Source organism: Podarcis vaucheri (assembly GCF_965113315.1).
Source record: "Podarcis vaucheri genome assembly, chromosome: 9".
NCBI classification, from domain to species: Eukaryota; Metazoa; Chordata; class Lepidosauria; order Squamata; family Lacertidae; genus Podarcis; species Podarcis vaucheri.
The window spans coordinates 19,419,817-19,446,163 of NC_138767.1; the positions used below are offsets into that span (position 1 = coordinate 19,419,817).

Genomic DNA, 26,347 nt, shown 5'->3' on the forward strand with positions numbered 1-26,347 from the left:
CTGCTACAATTAATCTTCAGTAGATGTTAAGTAACCTACATGCACTAATGTATGCCAGAAAATGTTAAATATTCTTCAAAGATGGTGAAAATATTAAGTGTTGGGTGTTTTTCTTTGATTGCTGCCATTTAGTGAAATAATGCCATTCAAACTTAAGCATAATCAGCTTTTGGCAGAGCTGACCCTAACAAGAAGAAGGGTCATGGAAGAAGATCACAGAAGGCAGGAAATGGTGTCTGAATGGTACATCAAATGCTGGAATAGCTCAGTTGGTAAGGCAAATGGATACTCATAATCTCAGGGTTGTGGGTTTGAACCCCATGTTGGGCAAAGATTCTTACATTGCAGGGGGCTGGGCTAAATGGTCTTCATGGTCCCTTCCAAATTTACAATTATATGATTCTTTATTTTTAAAAATGTTGGTCTACTAGACTGGGGGCATTTGGGCTGTGCTTCTGTGGCACAATGTTTTGATTCAGCCCTAGCATTCGGCCGGTAGAATGAAGGGCCAACAGTGTAGCCATAAGTGGCTCAGGCACGTGAAATGTTATAAAAGTGAAAAACAGATGCAGCCACATCAAAGCCCTGCTCTATGATACTGTACAGCAGGCTTCTGATCTCTTTGGAATTTTCTGGAGAAGCTGTCCTGCAGACTGCAGTTACCTACTGTAGCCCACTTATTTATAAGTGAGAGGGAAAAGATCTAGTCCTTCATCCCCTAGTGATCCACTATGGTCCAGTTGTTCCTCATAAATTGTTGTTAAATTTGAAACTGATTTAATACAGAGCGTTGGCTTCATGAACCCTCTTCCCTCCAAAGTATTGTCTGCTTCATCACTGAGCACATGATTGTTCTGTTTTTTAAAAGGTTATTCCCATTGCAGCAATATCATTCTCTCCCTCCTTTCCTCTCCTTGTCTACTCCTTCATCATGGAAAACAGGCCTACTGATGCAAACATCCAGCTCTCGTGAAACAATGGGAGAGGATCTTTGTCCTGAAAATGACCAGTGGGCCATATTGGATGTGGAAGACGTAGAAGGTTTTTCCGTAAAAGCTCATTATTCATTACTGAATATGTTAGTCTTAAGACATGTAAATTAGCACATTGCAAGAAACCAAGCTTCAAAACTCACATGCTTCTAAGGTGTTTAATTGAATATGCAGCTTAGTTTCTGGAAATTTATCAGCAAAGTTCTCATTGGATTATAATAAAAATGCATTATTTGTACTCTGCCCATCTGACTGGGTTGCCCCAGTTTTACTCTGAAATGTTTACCCTAAATTAAAATAATAATAATAATAATAATTCTAAATTATCTCTGATCTGAAGAGTGGTAAAAACAATACACTTTGACAAGCCGTCAGAAATAAGGTAATAAAAGAAATCACTTTACTGTCACATGTGCAGTAACCTGCATTTGTGGGGCTCCAGAAGTGGTATTTTTTTAAAAGTGAGAATTGGGATTTTGATGGCCGTTTTAAACCATCATTCTGACATGATGATGATGATGATGATAATGATTTAGTGCATCAAGTGGGGCTGTTTGGTGTTTCATATGAGTCATATGTTCCTGTTCCGTGAATTCAGTTGCTGTGCAAGGACAGCTCCTGAGCTAGGAAAATTGGGAGGAAGCTGTGCAAGTGGGGGAAAGGGGAACAGCGTTGGTTAGATGGTCCTTCAGTTTCTTGTTTAATTAGAAAGTGTATTTAGAAAAGATATGTCCCATCCTTCCACTAAACAGATACAGTGCTGATAATGGGTTGCACATTGATAACAGGGCTAGGGAACCCTAGGGTCCATTTTCAGGAGAACTGAGTGTGTTGGAGTGCTGCATCCTTTCTTCTCTGCATCAAGCCCCTTGCAAGATCTTCCCCTGAACAGTGTCTTAGAGCCCTGAACAAGGGCACTCAAAGTATATGCATGACAACATTTCGTTGCAGAACCTAAAGTGTGTGTGTGTGTGTGTGTGTGTGTGTGTGTAAAACCCCTTTCCTGAGTTCCTAAATAAAAAAGTGTGTTAAAGAGGAAGAACTCGACAAACAGCAAAACAATAACATCAGTAGGTGCCTTCTTTTATTTGTATTGATCAGGTCTGTGCACCGTGATGCTTTGATGCGAACCACATTTATAGCTGTCATGTTCTATTAAATACAAAACAGCTGAATTCAGAAAGAACCTCACACATTGATTCATGAGCGTCAATATCTGAGGGATCCTGGGGTTACTGCTGGGTGATGTTGGTTGTATAAATTGAGCTGTTCTGTTCGTGCCCTGCTAAGTTGAAATGCAGTATTAATTGGTATCATTTGTTAATTACAGTTATATCAGTTTGCTTGTCTCAAAATAGAGATAATGCTTTGCAGCCATTGTCTCTGTGTGATCTTGTGCAGCATCATTATTCTCATTGAACAGGTTGGTACAGTAATTGAAATTTACCAATTAACTCACTGAACCTTTTGTTGTTATGGTTGTTGTTTTGTTCCCTCCTTTCCCAAGTCCGAGGCAGCTGAAAGAAAATAATTTTTTTAAAAGTATTTATTTTATTTCACTGCATTTCCATCAACCACACTCTTGGGGTAGTTTGCAAAAAATCGTAAAATATAAAAATGCAACCCAAGCATCAGAATAGCATACAAAAACAGCACAAAAGGCATAAAAACAGACCAGCACAATATCAGGATAAAAACTGGGAAGTAATTTAGTGCCCATAGCTTACTGCACTAAATCATATAATTAAAATGACTAGAAGAGTACAAAAGAAAGTCTTTCACCTGACACCAAAAAGCCCATAATGTAGGCATCAGGTGATTGTTTCTGGAGAAATGATGGTCACCAACCTGGATGGCTTAGTATAGGATTAGACAAATTATGAAGGATAAGGCTACTAATTACTACTGGTCTCAATGAATTTTGCATTCAGGTCCTGCTGCTGGGCTTTTCATGGGCGTCTGATTGGATGCTCTGAGAAGACGCTGCTAAGCCTTTGGGTTGATTCAGGGCTCTCCTTACATTCTTAACTAATGTTTTATACATTAAAAACCTAGAGCTATAAAACAAAGGGTGTTGCTTGTTTGTTGCATTATTAAGAGCCACAGCAGTAAGAAATGTTTCTGCTTAAAAGCATTATAATAGTCTATGGGTGTGTTTGTGTGGTAAAATTAGTTACTATAGTAATGCTGTAGTAACCGCTTTTTTAAATCATTTTTATTAAGTTCCCTATTTTAACAATCCAATCAAGTCACATTGAATGTTCCAAATTATAAAAATACATATCAAATATTCTGCCTAAATTATAACTTTTTGTTGGGACTTCCCATGCTTCAAGGTCGGGGGGGGGGGCACTGATCATCTCATGTCTCTGCTGCCTTGAATAGTCTTTCCAATAGTTCATTTAAATCTTCCTGTTGTTAACCTTCCTTCTTTCATGGCCTCTGAGTTGTTTCCACAAGCAAGTAATGCTGTAGTAACTCCTGATCTCCGCAATCCACTACTGAAATCGTATGGTAGCAGAATGTTTGATTCTTCTATTTCCGTTGCTCTCTTGCACTACTCTTTTAAAGTTATATGGGTATGGGAAGTGTGTGCCTGTGCATCTGTGCTGATCTTGCTATGAAACAGCAGCACACATCACTAAATTCCCAGCATGTTCTGGCAGAAATATGTATGTGTAGGGCTTTTACCAGAAGTGCCTTTTCTTTGCGTCTTCAACAGCTTTCAGGGTGTCCTGGTTTTTACTTTTTGAAATATAGCAACCCGATTTGTGCATTCGTGATACTGGATTAGGCAGCTACTATTGCATTCCAGTATTGGGACGCGGGTGGCGCTGTGGGTAAAAGCCTCAGCGCCTAGGGCTTGCCGATCGAAAGGTCGGCGGTTTGAATCCCCGCGGCGGGGTGCGCTCGCGCTGCTCGGTCCCAGCGCCTGCCAACCTAGCAGTTCGAAAGCACCCCCGGGTGCAAGTAGATAAATAGGTACCGCTTACCAGCGGGAAGGTAAACGGCGTTCCGTGTGCTGCGCTGGCTCGCCAGATGCAGCTTTGTCACGCTGGCCACGTGACCCGGAAGTGTCTCCGGACAGCGCTGGCCCCCGGCCTATAGATGTGAGATGGGCGCACAAACCCCAGAGTCTGTCAAGACTGGCCCGCTCGAGCAGGGGTACCTTTACCTTTACCTTTATTGCATTCCAGTAAAATAAATTCTTGAACCAGGGTATCTTGTAAATATATGTATTGGGGATATCACTTACCTCTGACATAAATTGCCAACCATAGCCTTTTCATGGTGGTCTTTAAAAGTTAGCGTTTTTCAGTTTTGTTAAAATAAACAAGAACCAATTGCCTCAAAAAACAATACCCCCCTATATTATTATAACCACATGGGCCAAATTCTATGAATCTTTGCAAACAGGGAGAGATAGCAAGAGAATGCTGTGATTTAACCCTCTCCTTCTCAGCCACTTGCCAACTCACTCTGTTCCATGCTTTTATCCTTGAGATATCATAAATTCATAGAATTGGAAGGGAACACAAGGGTCATCTAGTCCAAACTCCTGCAATGCATAAACATGGGGCTCGAATCCATGACCCTGAGATTAAGAGTCTCATGCTCTACCAACTGAGCTATTCCAGTATGGCCTTTATGTTTTATGTCTCTGTGAGAAACGCATCTTGGAAGTGGTTGTTTTGCTTCCTATATCTGCCATTCCACTGGTCACTCTGAAACTCCCTGTTCTCTCCCTGCAACAGCTTTGCTTGCTAGAAAGAGACCCTGAGGAAAAGAATAGCAATTTGCCACAAAAAGGTGTTCTCCGCTGAGATTTTATATATATTATATGACTGAGGAGTTTTCCATTTGTGGTATTGAAATTTGAAGGTGGCAATTCCATCTAAATGTTTTTACATGATGTTTTGATTGATGTAGCAGCCAGCAATCTAGTCTTCCTCTTCTTCTTTTAAATCATTCTTTGACAAATTAGAGTATGTAAAGCTTTCTGGCATGCAAGCAGTCCACTGACAAAAGGTTTTTAGCCATGAGTGCATTACAGCGATTGTGACATAAAGTAGAGGTTTTAGCGCCTCTGTATTATATTTTGGCTCCCACACCCCTTTAAGCTTCATATTTCAGGCAGCTCTGAATGGGAAAATACATGGATTCCTCAACTCTTACCACCAGCATTTTTGTGCAGTGCTCTAGGTGCTTATAGAAAGGAAGATACAGACTCCTCAGGCGTGTGTGATTATTTTTTTAAAAGAGATGGTACAATTGGCTGCATGAGCATGTGCTGCATAGTTATCCTAAAGTTGTCTTAATTTGGTTCTGGTTCGACCAAGAAGGGTTTAGTATCCAGTTTGGCACACCTTAACTAGTTCAGCTTACATGGGGAAAAGTAAGCATAGTTCATGTTAGGAATGTGAATTGCAAAGTAGGTTGAAATAAGTTAATGTGCCTAATTCTTTGGCAAAACAACTATAACTATTCCAGCCTTTAGGTCAGAGAATAGAAATGAAAGGTTTTGTCACCAACATTGACAGTTACAGAGACGGAGTGGTCATTATGGCATGGTAGAGGCACACCAGAGTTCTTACCTCATTTCTCTACCGAGCTTTTCATCTTTGCAATAGGCAGGGAATTCCAACAGAGTAGAATTCTGGAAATGTGTAGACTGTCTTGCTGTCTTTTCCAGCCCATTAAGAGCTCTGACTACAGAAGTCCAGATGAGCCATAAAACTATATTATTCAAACATAGCTTTATCCAGATACTGGGTTTTTGTGTGGTCTGTATTCTGTTTGAAGCTAGCAAGTACATTACAATATCATTATTTAGTTAGCTAGTCCTGTGCTTATTCCACATCATTATTTATCCCCCCCCCCCCAGTTTGGGTTCAACGATGTAAATACGTTCAGGTTCTACTACAGCTAAAACAACAACAAAGAGTTTGCACCAGTTTTTAGTTCCCTGCTGATTAATTACACATAAGTTTCATATATTTGTGGAATACTTCACTTATTACAGTATTTTCTTTTATTTGAGACAGTGGGTGTCATCACTTTTTATCTTACCTCTGATATGTTCACCAAATAACAGGTTAGTTTGGTCTGATTCACTCTCTGTAGCTAGGTACGCAAGATGCTCTCCAGAAAGATGGGTTGCAAGCTTCCTCCTGATCCATTTCCACACCTCTCCTCCCATGTACCAGTCTGGTGTCTCCAATACCTGGTGTCTTCCCATCAACCCTGAACATTGGCCATGTTGGATGGAGCTGGTGGGGGTCCAGGCATCTGGAGGGCACCAGGCCATATGCCATTGCATATGGAAAATAATGTCTAAATAAGGAGACCCCCACACACACAATTATTTGGATTTGTGATACCTCGTACCATGGATGTTGTTGCACTTAGACATTTAACTTGTGTGCATTTAGCTTTATGTGCTTGGCAAAAAGCGGAAAGGGGGCCGGTGATCGGAGTGGGGGGAAACTTTGGCAATCCCACCTGCTATTGAACCCGATGTGTTTTGACTATAGGTGGTTTTGGCTTTACGTGACTTTGTAAGTTGACAGTAGGGATACCGGTGGCGCTGTGGTCTAAACCACTGAGCCTCAGAAGGTTGGCAGTTCGAGTCCGCGTGAGCTCCCATTGTTCTGTCCCAGCTTCTGCCAACCTAGCAGTTTGAAAGCATACCAGTGCAAGTACTGTAGATAAATAGGTACCACTTCGGAGGGAAGGTCAGTGGCGTTTCTGTGTGCTCTGGCGCTTGCCATGGTCCTCCATGTGCTAGTAGTGATTTAGTCATGCTGGCCACATGACCCAGAAAATCTGTCTGTGGACTAACACTGGCTCCCTCAGCCTGAAAAGCAAGATGAGCGCCACACCCCATAGTCGCCTTTGACTGGACTTAACTGTCCAGGAGTCCTTAAGTTGTGTGTTGCCTGTATTTCATAATAAACTCACAACAGCTGCACTGATACCATAATCCATAGATATTAACCACGTAAAAAGTCCAGACCAGCGCCCATTGTTACATATCCATTCCAAGGGATTAATGAAGTGTGCTTATATGAGAATAACATTTGTCAGCTTTTCTGTTGTAAACTCTCCTTTCCATGGTTTTTTTTTAAAGCTATAAATATTTGATTGACTAAAATACTGCAGTTATCTGTGGGTAAGTAATGTTGCATGGCATGTTTTAATCATTTCAATGAAAACACATAGATTGGGGTGACATTTTGTTTCCTCTTTTGTTCCCTCCCCCCTCCCGCTTTCAGACACAGAATATGGGAACTCAGCACCGAATAAAAGTAGATGTTCCTGATCGTGTTCTTTACACTGTAGGCTCCTGTGTTCTTGTCATTGGTTCCATTGGAATCACAGGAAATCTCCTTGTCCTCTATGCATTTTACAGGTATGGTTTTTTCAGGCTGGGGATAAGTTTGAATAGGGTTTTTTTTGTACTTTTTAAATGAAAGGGGAAAATCAACAACTTGAAGGGCTGTGTCTCTGGTCTCACCTCCACATGCAGGGAGATACGGCGCTTATACCTACCTGCAAGTTGAACATTCAGGATCAGGGTATATCCCTGCTTACTACTGTTTGATGATTAAAGCAGTGGTGCTGTATTCAAAGGGATGGTAGGAAAACAAGAGGCTGGTTCAAAAGCCTGCTTGGAAATATAACCAACAGGCACCAGAAAGCAACAAAGTGAATATGAGAGAGGTATGACTAGGCAGGAATGGGAGATGTGCAGAATTTCAACAGGCACTCTGAAAAGTACCATTATACTAGAGAAGAAACATACACAGGATTGCAACTTCTATGTGAAAAGGATGTGCTTTAAAATAAATAAATAAATAAATAAATAAATAAAATACCAAAATACTGGCAAGCCCTATCTGTTCTAGCATTAATACTGCCAACACAAGTAGGTATTTGCACATATAATTGTGAATAAGATTTTTAGACTGTGTATATCATAGTGGAATGCTTGATGAAATTCACATTCCAACTTTCTATTATGTTTTTGTTACCTCAATAATATACAATGGTAAACAGAAATACAGTGGCCAAGTTAACCACTCGTATAAGAATTTCAGTTTTGAGACTTTCTATTGTGAGAGATTGAAATGACTTATTTTAAAAACATTTTCTCTGATTCCATATAGGAGGTCAGAATTTGCCCTGGTTTATTTTGTCCAGGTAATGGTTTTCCTGTTGCTGAAACAAGTTGCTCATTATCTTTTAACATTGCTCTGAGCTCAGCCACTGAAAATGAAAGCATGTTTTATTTTAACATCTTACTAGTGTCACATCACAGTGTCACACATAATCTTCATGAAAGGCTACCATAAAAACAGTGATAGACTGTTGTGAAAATATCACTAGAAATTGAGGGTGATACCTCCTAGGTTCTAAAATTGTCACAATATTTTGAGCTGGTGATGGGATGTTCTTTTGCACAACAGCCTTGTTCTGCGTGTCATGTGTACCGTTCTTTTAAATCTCGTCAACATTTCCTCCCAGCAAATCACACATTTGCAAAATATATCTATTTAAGTGGGAGAGAGATGACTTGAGCTTGGGATATTTTAGAATTGAGTTCCAAAAGTAGTAGCAATGGGGGCAAATGTACCTTCTGAACATTAATTTGTTTATGACTAGGTTGCCTTCCAGATATAAGGGAGTTCAGGCGCTGTGCCCTGATATTCTGATGAACTTTCTGTGGACGTTGACAGCTGTGGCTTTGAGTTCTAGGTGAACTGAAACTGCTGAGTAATGCCACATGGATCACTGAGCAGCAGTCAGATAGTAATGACTTTTGGTCATGCTTAAACAAGGAAAGATTTGACCTAGTGACCTAAAGAAGCAGTACTAGAGTTCATAATTCATTCTCTTTCCTTCTGATTCCTTCTGTTTTGTCTTTGCCTGCTAACGCTGCAGGGTCTGTCAAAAACAAGCACAACATCCAATAGTAGTATATCATGCCAGCATCTGTAAAGATGTGGCTCAGGAGCTACCCAGGCTGCCTGCTGAGAAGATGTAATGTGGTATGAAAGCAATGCAATGTTGTAGAGCAGGTCTATAAAAATAATTTATTTGGTAAATTTTCTTGTATTGTGATTTTCTATGTAGGTAGGATTCAGAAAGTCAGGGACAATTTTTCCACCAGGGGACAGTATTCCTATCTTTTTAGTGAATGAGAGCATAAGATGATCCATAGGAATACTAATGTGAAATGATTCACCAGTAGCACCCATGGCAAATAAATGGTGGATGGTTTTAACAGTTGCGCCAAGGGATAGTTTAACCTACCGATTTTGCACTAATGTTTCCGATTCAAAAAGTAGATTCACACATGCCTACAACATACTCAGGTTGATGCCCCCCTCCCCAATTTCTTTGTAAGTATACATTACATATAGACATTCAGGCAAAGGTTCAATTTCCATTCATTTTTTCATGCATAGAGAGATCAAAGCAATGAAAAGCAACTTGTATTATCTCCATGTTAGCAGAAATGATCCAGTCACACACATACCTTTATATGTGGAGGAAGAAGCATTTCCCAAGATAGATAAATATGTAAAATTCTGCTAAGCTGAATCCAGTATAAAACTACCTTAATGGTGCTTTGAGTTTGAAATAAAAGTATGGAATAAGTTGCTGTTACAACATTTTAGTACTATGATTGTCAAGGTGATACTATGTTTGAAGCATCCGCAGTGTCCTGTTTTGTGGATGCTTAAGGCTGTGAATGTAGGCAAGTATATTGTACACGGTTTCGAGTGAGGGGTCGTATAAGAATACCTGTATAAATGAATGAATGAATGTCCCAGAAAGTTGAGACATGTGGAGTCAAAACAGGCAAACTCAAGTGAGTCAGAAGCTCACTTCAAACAGTGATCAAGTTGAAACCAAAGTAGGACCTTGGATAGCTCCAAGTGGATTAAGCTCTCTTCTAATAAGGTAACTGTAGGAAAATATTGTCTGTGTGGAGAGGAAAATCCAGCTGAACCTTTTTTAGGCTGATAAGCTCCCTGGTATGGTTAGCTCACTACCCTGGCTGGGTTGTTGTTGAAGAGGTCCTATCTAATTTTGGAGTCCTTGACATTTGTGAGTGTGGGGAAGTTGAAGTGCTGTAAGGGACCCATCCAATGAGTCTTGAGTATGGTGACAGGGTTTATTTAGCAAAACCAAATAAATGTGGTTTTTATTTTATTTTATGAACTGAATTATAATTAAAGATAAACTCACTGTTTTGCTTTCTTTCACCTTTTTGGGGGCACCATGATGATGCTTATTAAGCAACAAGCGGCTGAGGACACCGGCAAACTATTTCATAATGAATTTAGCGGCAAGTGATTTTCTGATGTCTGCAACTCAAGCTCCAATCTGCTTTCTCAACAGCATGCACACAGAATGGATACTCGGAGACATAGGTACTTTTCCAATGCTGTTTTGCACATGAACCTCTCCCTATTTCATGGAACTTGTCTTTGTGGCATGAGAAGGTTGTTGAAATCTATTTGCTGCTATAGACAAACTGACCCTGTTTTAAGAGTTACTGAGCATATCTGCCTTTTTGTCACTAAAGTCAGTTCCTCCTTCCTTCTGCTTCTTTTTAATGAAACCGCCTGTGAAAGGTGGACCAGGCAGTACAGTGTCCCCACCCCAGTACCATCATAATATATAAGCAACCATGTCAGTCTGTGAAAAGATATGCACGATTGTTTTGTTTTGTACCTTCTCCCTCCCCGCATTTCAAAAATGAAAACCTAGTACTCTCTTCTTTCTGTTTTAGGTTGTAACTTTTATGCTTTTTGTGGGGCACTCTTTGGAATAACTTCAATGATGACTTTATTAGCTATTTCAGTTGATCGCTACTGTGTGATTACTAAGCCTCTGCAGTCTATAAAAAGGTCTTCAAAGAAACGCTCGTGCATCATCATTGCCTTTGTCTGGCTCTACTCGCTGGGATGGAGCGTATGTCCTCTCTTTGGATGGAGTATGTTACTTACTCTTTTCTTAATGTATATACTGTCTTGTGTGCATTGTCTTTGCTTTCTTAAATATGTGTGGTGACATAGCAAATGGGGTGACAGCATTTCTAGGGCATTATTGCTAATGAGAAATCTGGTTCTTTTATAGTGGTGGAGTCCTTATTTTCAAAGTGAATCAGCTGGTAAAAGTAGATGAACAGGTTTATATCAACACTTGTCCTAGCTAGCAGAACCGGTAGGTGTTCCTCAGGTTCCTCATTAAGAGAGCTGCTACATCAACAGAATGCCTAAGTGGAATCTGACTTACTCTGCATCTCTTCATGTAGCTATTTGAAAGAAGAGCAGGAAGAGGAGGACTTTAATAAAGAATGGGGGAAGCCTTACAATCTGTTTGAAAAACTATTTTAAACAATGACACACATTGGTAGGGTTGACATAAAACTTGTAGTAAAAATTTGAACTATGGAATGATAAAGGCTTTACAGGAATAGAGTTATGAAGGAGATGCAGAGGGGGAAATTGTTATATTAAGATCCACAATGGTGTGGGGAGGGAAATTAAAGGGGGTTTTATGTTTGTTTTTATTTCACCTGTATATGTAAAATAGAAAATGGAAAGGAAGGAAGGAAGGAAGGAAGGAGCAGGAATGCACTAGCTGCAGAAAAAAAATAAGGGAAAGAAATCTCAACGTGTCAAGTTATTTTTCATGGGCAGTATTGCAGCTCTGTGAAGTATCCAGGCTGTAATTGAAACACATTTTGAAACACATTTCCTGTGAACCTGTGGTTCTTCTTCCTTTTCTTTCACCTGTATCTATTAAATTGTCATATTTAGATAAGCTGCTTTGACAGGCAGGTAAGATGGCCCTTAAGATCCTTTCCATCTCTACAGTTCTATGATACTTGCACTGAGATAATCCCACAGAGGTCCCACAGTTAATAAGTCTGACAGTATATATCTAGTAGCATAGCCATCAGTGTTGCCAGAAACTCTGGTTGAGGGCTCTGTGCAGTCAGGTGTGGGATAAGTAAGAGGGATGGAGTGCCTCTCATGAAGACTGGAGCAGCAGAATGGTGCTGTTCCGCCCAGCTCTACCTTCACAGCTGGCACATGCCAGTGAGGAAGTGATGCCCTTCCTCAAGGTTGTATCCAGTACTGAATGAGCAGCATGCTGCTTGTTCAACGGGACTATTCTTTCTGCTTGCATGCCCCCAAAATCTTATGCAGAGGGTCCCCCAACCCTCTGGAGCAGATTTTGAGGGTGCACAGGAGGCTGCTGGGGAGAGAATGAAATTGCATTGCACAAGCAGACAGATGTTGCACAAGTCGAATGGCAGAGTTGCACACAACCCAAAGCTGCCACTTCTCTGTGGAAGCTTTCAGCTTCCTTCTGCCCCCACCTCACCATCTGCCGCTGGTTGTACATGGAGGGAAAACCCTAACAGCTGAAGAAGCCTATGGGATTTTGTTCTTGAGTTCTGCTGTGTGTTCCTGCTATGTCTATTTTGTTCCATTGTTAGTGTTTTTAATCTGATTTATATTTTTTTACTTGTAAGACACTCTGGAGTAGTGAGAAATTTAACACCCATAAATTTAAACGTATGACAGATAATACCATAAATATTACAAATATTTGGAAACTAAAGATATTTATATCTTTTTATTTTTATCTTTTTCTGTTTTATTGTTGTTAGCCGCCCTGAGCCCGGCTTCGGCTGGGGAGGGCGAGATATAAATAAAATGTTGTTTTTTTTTAATTATTATTATTATTATTATTATTATTATTATTATTATTATTATTATTATCATTATTATCATCATCATCATCATCATTATAAGAAGTACAATGGCCAGTTATTATGCACATTAACCTCTCAGTTTAACATCCCCTATAGATATAGAAAGATACAGTAAATTTCCATCATAACTTTTTGAAAGTTCAGGGTTGTCGAATCAGTGATTTATGATTTAATTTGGAACAAAAGCCACTGCTAGAAAAGCCTTGAAAGACCCATAATGAAAATGGCATTAACCACTAGGACATGCAGAGCAACCTTATTAATAAATGCTATTAAATTTGTCTAAGAAAAAGGAGCTGACCCTATCTCTATTTGCCAGCATCATTTTCAGAGGGTTTCTTGCCTCCCAGGAAGCTTTCAGCGTGACCATGTGAAGATTTTCAAAGGTTGCTCATGGAAGATTGGCAGTTTTCTGATTACTTGTGCATAATACATTTGTTCGTAATAAGAACTGATCTTAATAAGGCCCAGTTGGGTGACTGAATGCATGCCATTTTTAGACAGCAGAATCATAACTGCCTTTTCTAAGACAGACTTGAACTCTTCAGCAAGAAAGCAAGCATACTTCTCCCTGAGACTGAAAACTTTTGCGGGGGATGTACCGTCAAGCTTCAGACAAGTGTTTGCATGACTAACAGGTGCAAACCTATGCACATTGATTGTACATGTCTATTCAGAAGTAAGCCCCATTGAGATCAATGATATTTACTCCCAGTTATGGGTAGGATTGTGGCCTTAGACTATCATCCTGTGTGTCACTTACCTTAGAGTAAATCCAACTGAACTCAAAGGGGCTAACTGCCTAGAAGATATGTGCATAATCTGATGCAAGTTATTGATTTTATTCAAATCGGGGGCAGTAGACACAGTGGCCTCCAGATGTTGCTTGGATGCATTTCCCATCATCCCTGATCATTAGCCATGCTGGTGGGAGTTTGGGATATCAGAACAACACACAACCAAAATAATAATAATAATAATTATAATAATAATTTTGTTTATTATTTATTATTTATACCCTGCCCATCTGGCTGAGTTTCCCCAGCCACTCTGAGAGGCTCCCAATCAAGTGTTAAAAACAGTACAGCATTAAGTATTAAAAACTTCCCTGAACAGGGCTGCCTTCAGATGTCCTTTAAAGATAGGATAGCTGCTTGTTTCCTTCACACCTGAAGGGAGGGTGTTCCACAGGGTGGGCGCCACTACTGAGAAGGCCCTCTGTCTGGTTCCCTGTAACCTCACTTCTTGCAATGAGGGAACCGCCAGAAGGCCCTCAACGCTGGATCTCAGTGTCTGGGCTGAATAATGGGGGTGGAGACGCTCCTTCAGGTATACAGGAAAAGCAGCAGTTAGATTAAAAGTGAAAGCCAATCTGCAGTATGAAATGGCACAGCCAATGAGAATTGAACCTAAGACTTGCTATCTTACAAGTAACTTCCACTGAACTATTTCCGAGTAACTATGCATAACAACTAAGTTATGCCAATGTGCCATTATGCTATTGTGGCAAAATGGCTAGAAGCTGTCTTTCACAAGAAGTGATCTCTGGCCCTTGAAAGTTTAAGCCACAATAAGTTAATAGTGTCACAAAATTATTTGTTATGTTTACTGCAGCAGACTATAACAGTCTCCTATGAAGTAGTGCTGCTTTTTCTTAATTGTCAAGCTCCTGCATCCGTTCTTATTTATGCATTGTATTAATAATCATGTTTATTCTCAGGTTCCTATATACCTGAAGGTTTGATGATATCTTGTACATGGGACTACGTATCCTATTCTCCAGCAAACAGAAGTTATACCATGATGTTATGTTGCTTTGTGTTCTTTATCCCTCTGATAATAATCTTCCACTGCTATCTATTCATGTTTCTGGCCATTAGAAGTACTGGCAGGTAAGCAGAGCGCTGAAAAAATATTCCTATAAATAGATAATTATTTTGTAGGTTGTTTCTTCTTTTTAATCACACTTAACTTGCTGCGTATGGTTTCAAGACTTTGTTAAGGAAGAAGAGGATCAATGGCAAGAAATATCTATTTTTATGGGAATTACTTTCCTTTCTGTCCCTGATGACCTTTGACTTGGGCAGAGCAATTCAAATTCCTAGGAATGGAGGGAGTATGGATGAGACTTCTGGAGGTGTCCCCTCTGCCTGGCTGTGCCTGGCTCTACCAGCAGGGAGACTCTACAGCAGACATCCCTCTGCTGACTGCCCAAAACACAGATGGGCAGAAGCTACTGTCAGCAGAACCCTTGTCAGCGATAGTCAGGAAGTGGGTGGACCTGAGTCTTGACAACCATATGTCAGGAGTGCTCTGATGGTGTTTCCTGCTTGGCAGGGGGTTGGACTCGATGGCCCTTGTGGTCTCTTCCAACTCTATGATTCTATGAGTCAGCCAAGGAGCTGCTGGACCGTAAACTGGTCTAGCTACCAGCAAACTGTGGTAGCTGGTGGTGTCTGGATGCGGTGGTGTCTCTGCCACTCCACTGAAACCTGCTCTTGCCTACCTGGGGTTAGAAGTCTGCCCTTAATTGGGCAGTCTTTTTAAAGGTGTTTGGACTTATTGGTTGGGTATGAAAAGCCATGGAAAAACCTGGGCTTAACAAAGACATTGGATTCTTATCTCACTATACATGACTAAACCATTTCTCACCTCCTCACCCCTTGCCTTTTCCTGTAAGACCTATTACAGTCGTTAAGAGTCGTCAACAGGCTCATCAGACTCATCTCAGCTATCTGCCAATCTCCGATTCCCACCACCCTTCTGAGTAATACCCCTCCCCACCTTCTCTATATATAGAAGGATCTGGCAACTTCTGTTTCAGTGTATCTGAAGAAGTGTGCATGCACACGAAAGCTTATACCAAGAACTAACTTAGTTGGCCTTTAAGGTGCTACTGGAAGGAATTTTTTTTATTTTGACTATGGCAGACCAACACGGCTACCTATCTACTACTTACAAAGAATGTAGGGAATGGGAGGAGCAATAAGTTGTACTTCCTGTCCTGCTCTCATCCACCCCAAAGCTGCTACCAATGTAAGCTATTTCACAAAAGTTTGTGAGGCCAGTATATCAGGTGGGGGAAGGAAACTAAATATACTTAGGAGAACACACATACACATTCTCTGCCTCTTTTTCTGAAGTGCTGTTCTAAGAGAAGCTATGCACCATTGCATTTACTGCTAGTAATGCCTTTCACAAGCTGAATGAAGTGTTTTTTCCTTAAAATACCTCCTGCTGTTTCTTTCACAGGAACGTTCAGAAGTTAGGATCAACCTATAACCGGAAGTCGAATGTTTCACAGTCAGTGAAGAGTGAATGGAAGTTAGCAAAAATTGCCTTTGTGGCTATTGTGGTGTTTGTTCTGTCCTGGTCCCCATATGCTTGTGTCACTCTGATTGCGTGGGCAGGGTAAGTGGCAAGCCACCAATGAAGCAGTTTTAAGGGTGGATAAGGATTATGGGTGTGTGTGTAAAATATCCATCCTGAAACTTCAGTTCCCTTGAGGAATGTAAGAACTTTTTTCTCCCTCGTTTGCTTTGTGAATGAGGCATAATTGTAATAAATGCTACCATCTACAAGGCTAAACATCTTTACAAGTGTCCCCCCCACTTAGGCGCAATAGACTCACGTGCGACCGCATATACGCATGGTGCCAGGAAGTAAATGAATAATTTGATTCAAACCTGGGAATGGTGGGAGAGACCTGGAGAGTCCTCATTGCTCACGAGGAAACCCTCCCTGGAGCCCAAAGAGGATGTCAGTGATGGCAGAGGAAGCCCCAAAGAGACCGGAGGTGCAGCAGGGTTTTGTTTAGGCTGCTCAGCCTCCCTGCCTAACAGCTGATGCTCGCAATAGCGCAGCAGCAGCCGCTTCTCCATGTGTCCTCCAGCCAGCCCCAGAGCTTCAATTCTAGTTGTCAATATTTTTGGATACAGTGTTTTTGGTCCGGATTGGAGAGAGAGTGTCAGAGAGGGCTTTTAAAGGCTGTTTCAAGGCTGCTCCCCAATTAAGCGATATTTGCTTATTGTATAAGAGCCTGGAACGTAACCCCTGCATAAGTGGGGTGGACAACTGTATACAGAAGCTAGAGTAAACACCTAGTTAGAGGTGAATTACCCACCCCCTTTGGAATGTTCCTGCAGAGAAAATGGAGCGTGATGCACCATTCTACTTCACATTAAAGTATCTGATTTTCTGCCTGTTTTCCTATAAAAATGTCCACCCTCACCTATGCAGATTTGTAGATAATTGCTTGTGCATGTAATGACCCGCATGTTCTGATTCAAAAACAGAATGCTGCAAGCAATTGCAAAATGCCTACCATCTTTTGTTTGTGATATGCAGTGAAGAATAATTAAAGACACCTAAAGTACACTTGACATTGGACATGTTTTCATACTTCTGGAGTAATTGCTCTTTTCGCAGAAATCCTGAAGTTTAATACCGGAAAAAAATATCAAATGTGATCCTCCACCCTACAGCATTTCAACCTCACATCAGTCAGGAAATATTCAAACAATTTTGTGCTTCGTTGATGGCGTTGGTCCTTTTAGTTATTACCTTGTATTTTAATGCTGTGTTTTTTTCTTGTTTCTAGCTACGCCAAGACCTTAAATCCATATTCTAAATCTGTGCCAGCTGTTATTGCCAAAGCTTCTGCGATCTACAATCCCATAATCTATGCAATCATTCACCCAAGATACAGGTAGTGTGTATGCATCCCTATGGTAATATTTTATACAGAGATATGTATTGTTTTGAATGAATTCACCATTGGATGTATAAAAGGGCACTTTCTACTCATGTAAAAACACGCTGATTCCCGGGCCGGATTTAGAAGGCTATTGGGCCGCATCTGGCCCCCAGGACTTAGTTTGCCTATCCATGCTTTAAGGCAGCGGTTCTTAACCTGTGGATCCCAAGATGTTGTTGGACTACAACTCCCATCACCCCTGAGCTCTGGCCTTGCTAACTAGGGGTGATGGGAGTTGTAGTCCAACAACATCTGGGGACCCACAGGTTGAGAACCGCTGCTTTAAGGCTTCTGATTGTGCACAGGCAGCTGTATCACTGTCAGGTGTAGTTTGGGGAAAATGCCCTCCAAGGCCAAATTAGAATCCCTGGAAAAAGTTTGGTCTGCAAGCCACATGTTCCCCACTCTCGACTTAAAGCGATGAAAAAGAATAAAAAATCTGCACACCAAGGCAAACCAGTTCTATATACAGATCAAACAAACATGCATATATTTTCTTGTTGCGCACAATTAATGTTGTTTCTGTTAGTCATTGCGAAGAGTTAAGAATAATGGAGGGCCCTCTAGTTTCTGCTCTTGTACTTACTTTTCCCTAAATGGGAGGAAAACGCATTGCAGTATTTGGGCTAGTAAAGATTCTGTGTTCAAAAACCTCCCAGCAACTGGGAAAATAGGCACACATCCCTGGGGGGGGGGGGAGTTTACCTGAACTGTAAAGTATTTTAACAGAATCCATTAGTTTCTGAATATAGAAGCAATTTCAAGCTCAGCAGAAAACTCAGTTTTACTGTGTTTCGACGCTACAAATTACTTGTCTTTAACTGTTAACCAGACTTGGCTGCTGAACTGAAAAGGGAGTGATAGCAAACTGGAGTAAAAGATTTCAAATCAAATTTGCATGATCCTGAATGCATGGTTCACTTACAGAAGCATTCAGAGCCTTAGAACCTAATACAGTGGTATCTTGGTTCTCAAACTTAATCCGTTCCGGAGGTCCGTTCCAAAACCAAGGCGCACTTTCCCACAGAAGTAATGCAAAATGGATTAATCCATTCCAGACTTTTAAAACAACCCCTAAAACAGCAATTTAACATGAATTTTACTATCTAACAAGACCATTGATCCATAAAATGAAAGCAACAATGTACTGCAGTCACACAATCAATCAAACAGTAGCTGAACTGGGTTCCACAAAGTCACAAAAACAAAACAAAAAAGAGCGCTAAAACAAAAATGCAAAATAAATAGCAAAAATAGACAGACCTCAGCATAACACTCAAAACAGAAGCGTAATACTCAAATGTTCGACTTCTGAAAATGTTTGCAAACCGCCACATTTACTTCCAGGTTTGCAGTGTTTGGGTTCCAAGTTGTTTGAGTACCAAGGTGTTTGAGAACCAAGGTACCACTGTATAATCCTAATGGTACAAAGTGCTGCTCCCTGTCCCAATTTATCTTGGACCCTGCCATAGGGAAGCAGAGAAGGCTGATGGGTGTTGAGGCTTCTAGGCTTTCTGATTACATCACTGGTATGCACCAGGCCATCGTACTAGCAGCCCTGTACTAGGGAGGAGTGAAGTGTACAATGCTAGTGAAGTATCTTAATGAAGAGCTCTAGCTCAGTGGTAGATCATATGCCTGGCATGCAGATGGTTCAGGTCTCCACATTTCCAGGTAGGATTGGAAAAGCCTCTTGCCTGAAGTGCAGGAGAGCTGCTGCTGACCAATCTAGACAAAATTGAACTAGATCATGGGTAGGCAACCTAAGGCCCAGGGGCCGGATGCGGCCCAATTGCCTTCTAAATCCGGCCCACGGACAGTCCGGGAATCAGCATGTTTTTACATGAGTAGAATGTGTCCTTTTATTTAAAATGCATCTCTGGGTTATTTGTGGGACATACAGTGGGAATTTGTTCATCCCCCCCCCCAAAAAAAAATATAGTCCGCCCCCCCCCCACAAGGTCTGAGGGACAGTGGACTGGCCCCCCGCTGAAAATTTTTGTTGATCCCTGCCTTAAAGTGTGCTCCAAATTGTTCATTGGCAAAGGAAAGCAGGCTCCGGCTCTGCTGCCCATCATCTGGCTGAGCTGAAGCCATGTGGCTTGGTTGCATGAGCAAGTTTCCCATCGGGAAAATTGCAGGTGGGAAGAGTGCTGTTGTGCTGAGGTGTTGCTTGCCGGCATGGAATGGTTGCCCACTGTAATGACAGGATGATGGACTAGATGGGCTATTGACCTGATACAGTAGGCTCTTTTTATGTTCTTATGTTCATAAATGGTGTGTATGTGAGAATGAGAGAGAGAGAGAGAAAAGAAAGAAAGAAAGAAATAAAGAAAGAAAGAAAGAAAGAATCATAGAATCATAGAGTTGGAAGAGACCACAAGGGCCATCGAGTCCAACCCCCTGCCAAGCAGGAAACACCATCAGAGCACTCCTGACATATGGATGTCAAGCCTCTGCTTAAAGACCTCCAAAGTAGGAGACTCCACCACACTCCTTGGCAGCAAATTCCACTGTCGAACAGCTCTCACTGTCAGGAAGTTCTTCCTAATGTTTAGGTGGAATCTTCTTTCTTGTAGTTTGGATCCATTGCTCCGTGTCCGCTTCTCCGGAGCAGCAGAAAACAACCTTTCTCCCTCCTCCAAGAAAGAAAGAAAGAAAGAAAGAAAGAAAGAAAGAAAGAAAAAGAGAGCGAGATTCTGATACTGTCACAAACAAACACTGTCATTGCACCATCTCCAGAGTTATTGGATTCAAGGACACATAACTTTTTTGAATCATGGCCAATAGATAAATGACTTTGTTTTACAGTACTTCTGTTTTACTAAAAGGAAATGCTGCATAAAAGTTTTAAACAATAGATACATAATTCTGCCACAAGGTGGCAGCATAAATCATCTGTGTGATTTTATCCTTGGCAGCAAATGAAACTACTTAACAATATTTTATAAAAAGTTTGTAGTATACTAACAGCATTCTGTGATGCATAACGGCCATTCTTTTCATCACGTGTTTGGGTGAATTTCTTCATAACTTTTTGTTTGTTTATCAAAGCATTCATGGATTTCAGAATGCAAAGTTTCTTAAATTTGGGTATAGCAACAACAACAACAATAGTAATAACTATACTTTATTATTTGTACCCCACCCATCTGGCTGGGTTTCCCCAGCCACTCAGGACGGCTTCCAACAAAGTTTAAAAATACATTACAATGTCACACATTAAAAACTTCCCAAAACAGGGCTGCTTTCAGATGTACCATTTATTTATGTTGCCATCCTATATTCCTCTTAGGCCAGCTGGATGGATGCGGGATTAATTGAAACATTAAATTTGAATTGCGAGAGCTTCATATTTCCTAAAATGTTCAGCTGTTTCTATACGTACTGACTGATGCATCCTAGTTTTATGCATCCTAGTGGGAACTGATGTCCCACAGATTCCTGGGGTGATTAAGCAAACAATCAGTTGCAGAAGTTCAGCCTTTGGGCTTCTCTAAACAACCTATGTATCCCTTATTCATCCTGATTTGTTTCCGTAAAACTTATGTGGAGATTATATTATATCATATCTTGTCTTCCACTGAGCATTTGTTCTGGTGTGTTTGTGGGGCTATTACGAGACAATGATTATTCTGCACTCATCGTGGTTTGCTTGCAGGTTGTTCACATGTCTTCCCCTTGGGCATTTGTTTATCCCACACTTTTCAAAGCATTTCCCCATCACATTACAAACCACAAAAGTCTTGTTCTTTTTAAAAGGGGGCTTGTATTGCACTTTAACCCACTTTAATTATGCAAACCTAAAGTTCTGGTATGTACTTGAATCCCTTCTGCAAAATAGTGATAGACCAGAGACGCTCTTATATTTTTACTCTATTCCATCTCCCAAAGAATCAGGGCATGTAACTACAGTTACTGCAAAGCCCCTTAAAAATAAATATTGGGGTGGATCTAAAGGCCTCCTTTCACTCACAGAAGAGTTATTTTATATCTTGAGCTAGAGGGGGTTGCACAATACAAGTGACAATCTCAGTTTGCAGAGCATGAGACTCTTAATCCTAAAGTTGTGAGGTTGAACCCCATGACGGTCAACAAGATTGCATGGGGGTTGGACTAGATGACCCTTGTGGTCCCTTCCAACTCTGCAATTTGTGATTCTAAACTCTGCTTGTGCAAATGGAAGAATAAGTTGTTTATGGAACAATAGCACTGTGTGAATTAACTCTGAAGCACAGGCACTGAGCTCAGAACAGGTGTGGAGGGGAGAGAGGCTAGCTACATAGACTCATTTATTTGCAAGTAATTTATACTCTGATATGTATTTGCATAAGCCATTCTTCTGCTAGTTCTGATTAATGAAAAATATGTAAATACTGTTGTTTGGGGGCTTGTTCCCAAATAGTGGGAAGAGGTTAATTTGTCACTCGACTTCGTTGGAATGAAAACCCACCCCACAAAGAACTAAAGACACGCTCTGTTCCATGCACAGCCAGCAATCAATTATTCTTTAGTAGCTTACAGACCATTTTTGCCTTCACTGTAGAATGGTGCAGTGGTTAGAGTGCCAAACTATGACAAAGGGAAGCTGAGTTCCCTAGGAAGCCCCCTGCATGACCAAACTTCCTCTCTCAGCCCTGTCCTCTACCTCACAAGAGCATGAAAGGGAATGCTAAGCATGTATGCTGCCCTAGGGCTGCTTGAAGGAAAGCTTGAGATTAAAATGAAGTCAATAAATAATACGTGGAAAGGAGGCACAGGAAATGTCATTGATAAAAAGTTCACGTACAAGTTCATTCTGTTTCTGTAATGCCCAAGGAAGTGACTGCTTTAGATGAACTTAATTTTTTAAAAATGTGCAAGGTTTAAGAAATAGCGAGGTTGCAGTCCTGGGAAAAAGGGGTGTATTAGGACCAAACTGTACACAATGTGATAGCCACACTTGCTTATTCATACAGCTGGCATGTTAAGGTAACAAAGCTGTGAGCAGAAGCTTTGTTTGTTTTGTTTTTGCAGATGAAGTGTAGCTCAGTAGCAGAGCATTTGCTCTGCATGCATAAGATCTTTGGCTCAGCCTACAGGTAAGGCTAGGGATGCGGGTGGCACTGTGGATGCATTCTTCAACGTGTCCTTGATGCAATAATAGTGCATTTGTGGTAGATTCATAGTGGCCCATCATCCATGCATCATTCTGCTTTATCAGTTCTTCAATGTGTCCCTAGTGTTATCATATTTTTGCTGCCTGGCAGGGCACTCTTGCATTGTAGCACAACAGAAACGAGGCAAAAGGAAATCTGGAACATTTCTGGTATAAAATGTTTCAGCAAGAAGTTACAGGACTGATTAGAAATGAAGCAGTATGTCCATCTCAAAACATTTTCAAGCCTTTTTCAGCATTGAAAAGGGGATTGCATGTAACACCCCCACCCACCCACACAATACCACCACACACAGTACTGCCACAAAAACAAATAATCATGAATAGACAATAAAAAGGACTTCTGGGGATGCCTATAGTCTTTGAACTGGCTCTTATATAGATGGTTTTAAGAGAACCAAGACTTAACTCTTTTCTATACCATACAGCTGGGTCTCCTGAAATGTGCAGTCTGTTCTTTCGAAGTATTCTCCAAACTCTGTTTTCATTCACTGCATTTTTTTTGCTGTTCTGTTTCATACTATTTTTTATTATGTCTTTTAGGAGAACTATTCGAAGTGCTGTCCCCTGCTTGAGATTCCTTATACGGATCTCACCAAGCGATCTTTCAACAAGTTCTGTGAACGAGTCGTCATTCAGGGCTTCTATGTCCAGCCGTCACTCTTTTGCTGCCAGGAACAAGAGCAGTTGTGTTTCTTCCGTTTCTGCAGCAGAAACTGTAAGTTTGGCGTGGGTGACAGTCTCCCAGGTCTCATCCTTTTGCTTCACATAAAGGTGGCAGACTAAACCGCTGGATGGCACTCACCAACTCGAGTTTACTATTAGAAGGAGTGATGATAGGAAAACTCATATTCATTAAGCACTTCTTAACCTCACTGAGAATCCTTGGGATCCCTTCCAACTCTACAGTTCTATGGTTCTGTGATATTAGTGGTAGAATCAGACATGTGCTTCGTTTTAACCTTTAAGCAGGATTCCTTGCTCCCCGCCCCCTTGCAAAAAGGTTAGCATGGCTACACACTCACACAAACACTTACTTTGCAAGGCTTTGTGTGCCTGATAAAGTTTGTCTGGTTAAAAAATCAATCTGTGGGGAAATGGATTGACTGGGTGGGGTGATTGCCACAAAAGCCAACTAATTAGATATTAATATAACAGGATTTTGTGAGAAACGGGAAGAACCCGTTTCTCCCAAGTTTGGTTCTTCAGGGAAAGTTTCCCAAATACTATGAAATTTGCGGCAGCTAGACTGGTGACTAGGAGTCACCGCCAAGACCACATAACACCAGTCCTGAAAGACCAACATTGGCTCCCAGTACGTTTCTGAGCACAATTCAAAGTGTTGGTGCTGACCTTTAAAGCCGTAAACAGCCTCGGCGCAGTATACCTGAAGGTGCGTCTCCACCGCCATCGTTCAGCCCAGACACTGAGGTCCAGCTCCGAGGGCCTTTTGGCGGTTCCCTCACTGTGAGAAGTGAAGGTACAGGGAACTAGGCAGAGGGCCTTCTCAGTGGTGGCGCCCGCCCTGTGGAACATCCTCTCATCAGATGTCAAGGAAATAAACAACTATCTGACTTTTAGAAGACATCTGCAGGCAGCCCTATTTAGGGAAGTTTTTTATGTTTGATGTTTTGTTGCTTTTTAATATATTCTGTTCGGAGCCGCCCAGAGTGGCTGGGGAGGCCCAGCCTGATGGGCGGGGTATGAATATTATTATTACTATTATTATTTCACAGATTTCAGCTGCATGCAGCCTTGAGACTCCTTTGTTTGTATATACCATCAATAAGCAGCTTTCCATTATAGTTTTCCCACAGCAAACTAAATGAGGGAGAATTTGTTTTTAAAAATGAATTACTACAAGAGATTGATTGGTCAGTGAACTCTGGCAGTGAAGCTTCACATTGTTCATGGTTCAGAATAGAAATTATCTTAAGAGGAAAAGGGGTTATAAGCTGTTATTCAAATACTGGAAACCCTTATATGGGCTTACTGGTAAAATACTGCAGGGCAAGTTCATTAAGAAAGATGTGTAAAAAAGAAAAAAAGTTGACAGTGTTCATAAAGAAAATATGAACAGACCATTATCCACCAAGAAAAAAAAGTTGTATAAAAAAACACTTTGAGAAATAATTGCGGTTAAAATTGTTTATAAATAATGAGTGGTCTTTAGAAAGTTTTAAGGATTGTGAACTATGACGGTGGTTCTGCACTAGGTTGTTTTCAGTGGCTCTGTACATAAATGAGAGCAGGATTACAATGCAGATCCGCTGAAATCAAAGGTTCCTGAATCCTAGAATTTAAATACACCCACTGAGACAAAGCTGCACCAATATATACCGATACAGTAGGGATGTGAGATGATTTCTCTGTTTCAAAAAAACTAATCTATCAGAGTTGTGGTATATTGTGATAACTTATCAGCCAGGTCCGTCTTAAGGAGAATGATTGCAACAGGAAGGCAGAATGATCACTTGTCAAGGTCGCTGGAGCCTCTTCTCTCACCATAAATTATAGACCAACCTGCCGTAGAAATTGCTCTCTAAAATGATTTCTTACAACAGACATGGAGAACCATTGGCCCTCCAGATGCTCTTGGACTGTAGCTTCCATAATTTATTTTTACTTATTTATTTATTTATTTATTTATATCTTGCTAATTCATTAAAAAAGAACAATTGTACATAAAAACAGTGTTGATCTCTGAATGCACCCCTGAAGATACAAACAGATCCACCGTAATAATACAGTGCCTCTGATATCCTTCCCACTGTGTCAGTCCAGGAGGATACCATGGTCAGTGGTACCAAAAGCCACTGGGGGGATCAAGCAGGGTCACAGTGTCCCATCCCTTTCATGATAAAGGTCATCCATCAATGGGGCTGATGGGAGTTGTTGCTTGTCTAGAAGTCATTAGACTCCATCTTAGATATAGCTAGGCACCAACATCCTGGAGGTTCTGATGTCCTAAAGGTAAAGGGACCCCTGACCGTTAGGTCCAGTCGCGGACGACTCTGGGGTTGCGGCGCTCTTCTCGCATTACTGGCTGAGGGAGCCGGCATACAGCTTCCAGGTCATGTGGCCAGCATGACTAAGCTGCTTCTGGCGAACCAGAGCAGCACACGGAAACGCCGTTTACCTTCCCGCTATAGCAGTACCTATTTATCTACTTGCACTTTGACATGCTTTCAAACTGCTAGGCTGGCAGGAGCAGGGACTGAGCAATGGGAGCTCACCCCGTTGCGGGGATTCAAACCGCCGACCTTCCGATCAGCAAGCCCTAGGCTCTGTGGTTTAGACCACAGCACCACCCGCATCCCGTTCTGATGTCCTATGCAACCTTAAAGCCGAATTCTATGCATCTTTACTCACAAGTCAAGTCCACCGAATTAAATGCAATTTCTCTTTCCCAAGAAATGGTATATAGAATTGTAGCTTCCAGGGATTTTTGCTCTAATTCAGCGTTTGTTCTATGTGTGATAGCTCCAGGATAGCTCCCAACAAGGAGCATATTCTACATTTTCTTTAAGAGAGAGGGGTATGTTCTTTTAATATATTCTTCTGCTTGCGGGACTCAGGTCACTCTGTTTAATTTAAAGAGGACTGGCAGGAATACATCTGTGCATGAGGATAAAGGA

General features: G+C 41.1%; 1 protein-coding gene across 4 annotated transcripts in view; it reads left to right on the plus strand.

The window, feature by feature from the left end:
* Nucleotides 1-26,347, plus strand: part of LOC309540995 (melanopsin) — a 45,217-nt gene that overhangs the window by 13,411 nt on the left and 5,459 nt on the right. For 3 of the 4 annotated variants that reach the window (XM_082238378.1, XM_082238379.1, XM_082238377.1), the window contains 7 exons: nucleotides 7,268-7,404; nucleotides 10,302-10,435; nucleotides 10,798-11,001; nucleotides 14,516-14,687; nucleotides 16,048-16,206; nucleotides 17,396-17,503; nucleotides 23,253-23,427. In XM_082238378.1, coding sequence (XP_082094504.1) covers nucleotides 7,277-7,404; nucleotides 10,302-10,435; nucleotides 10,798-11,001; nucleotides 14,516-14,687; nucleotides 16,048-16,206; nucleotides 17,396-17,503; nucleotides 23,253-23,427 — 1,080 coding nt within the window. In that variant the 5' untranslated portion in view covers nucleotides 7,268-7,276. The remainder of the gene's footprint in view (nucleotides 1-7,267; nucleotides 7,405-10,301; nucleotides 10,436-10,797; nucleotides 11,002-14,515; nucleotides 14,688-16,047; nucleotides 16,207-17,395; nucleotides 17,504-23,252; nucleotides 23,428-26,347) is intronic. The other variant, XM_082238380.1, reaches the window with a different exon arrangement.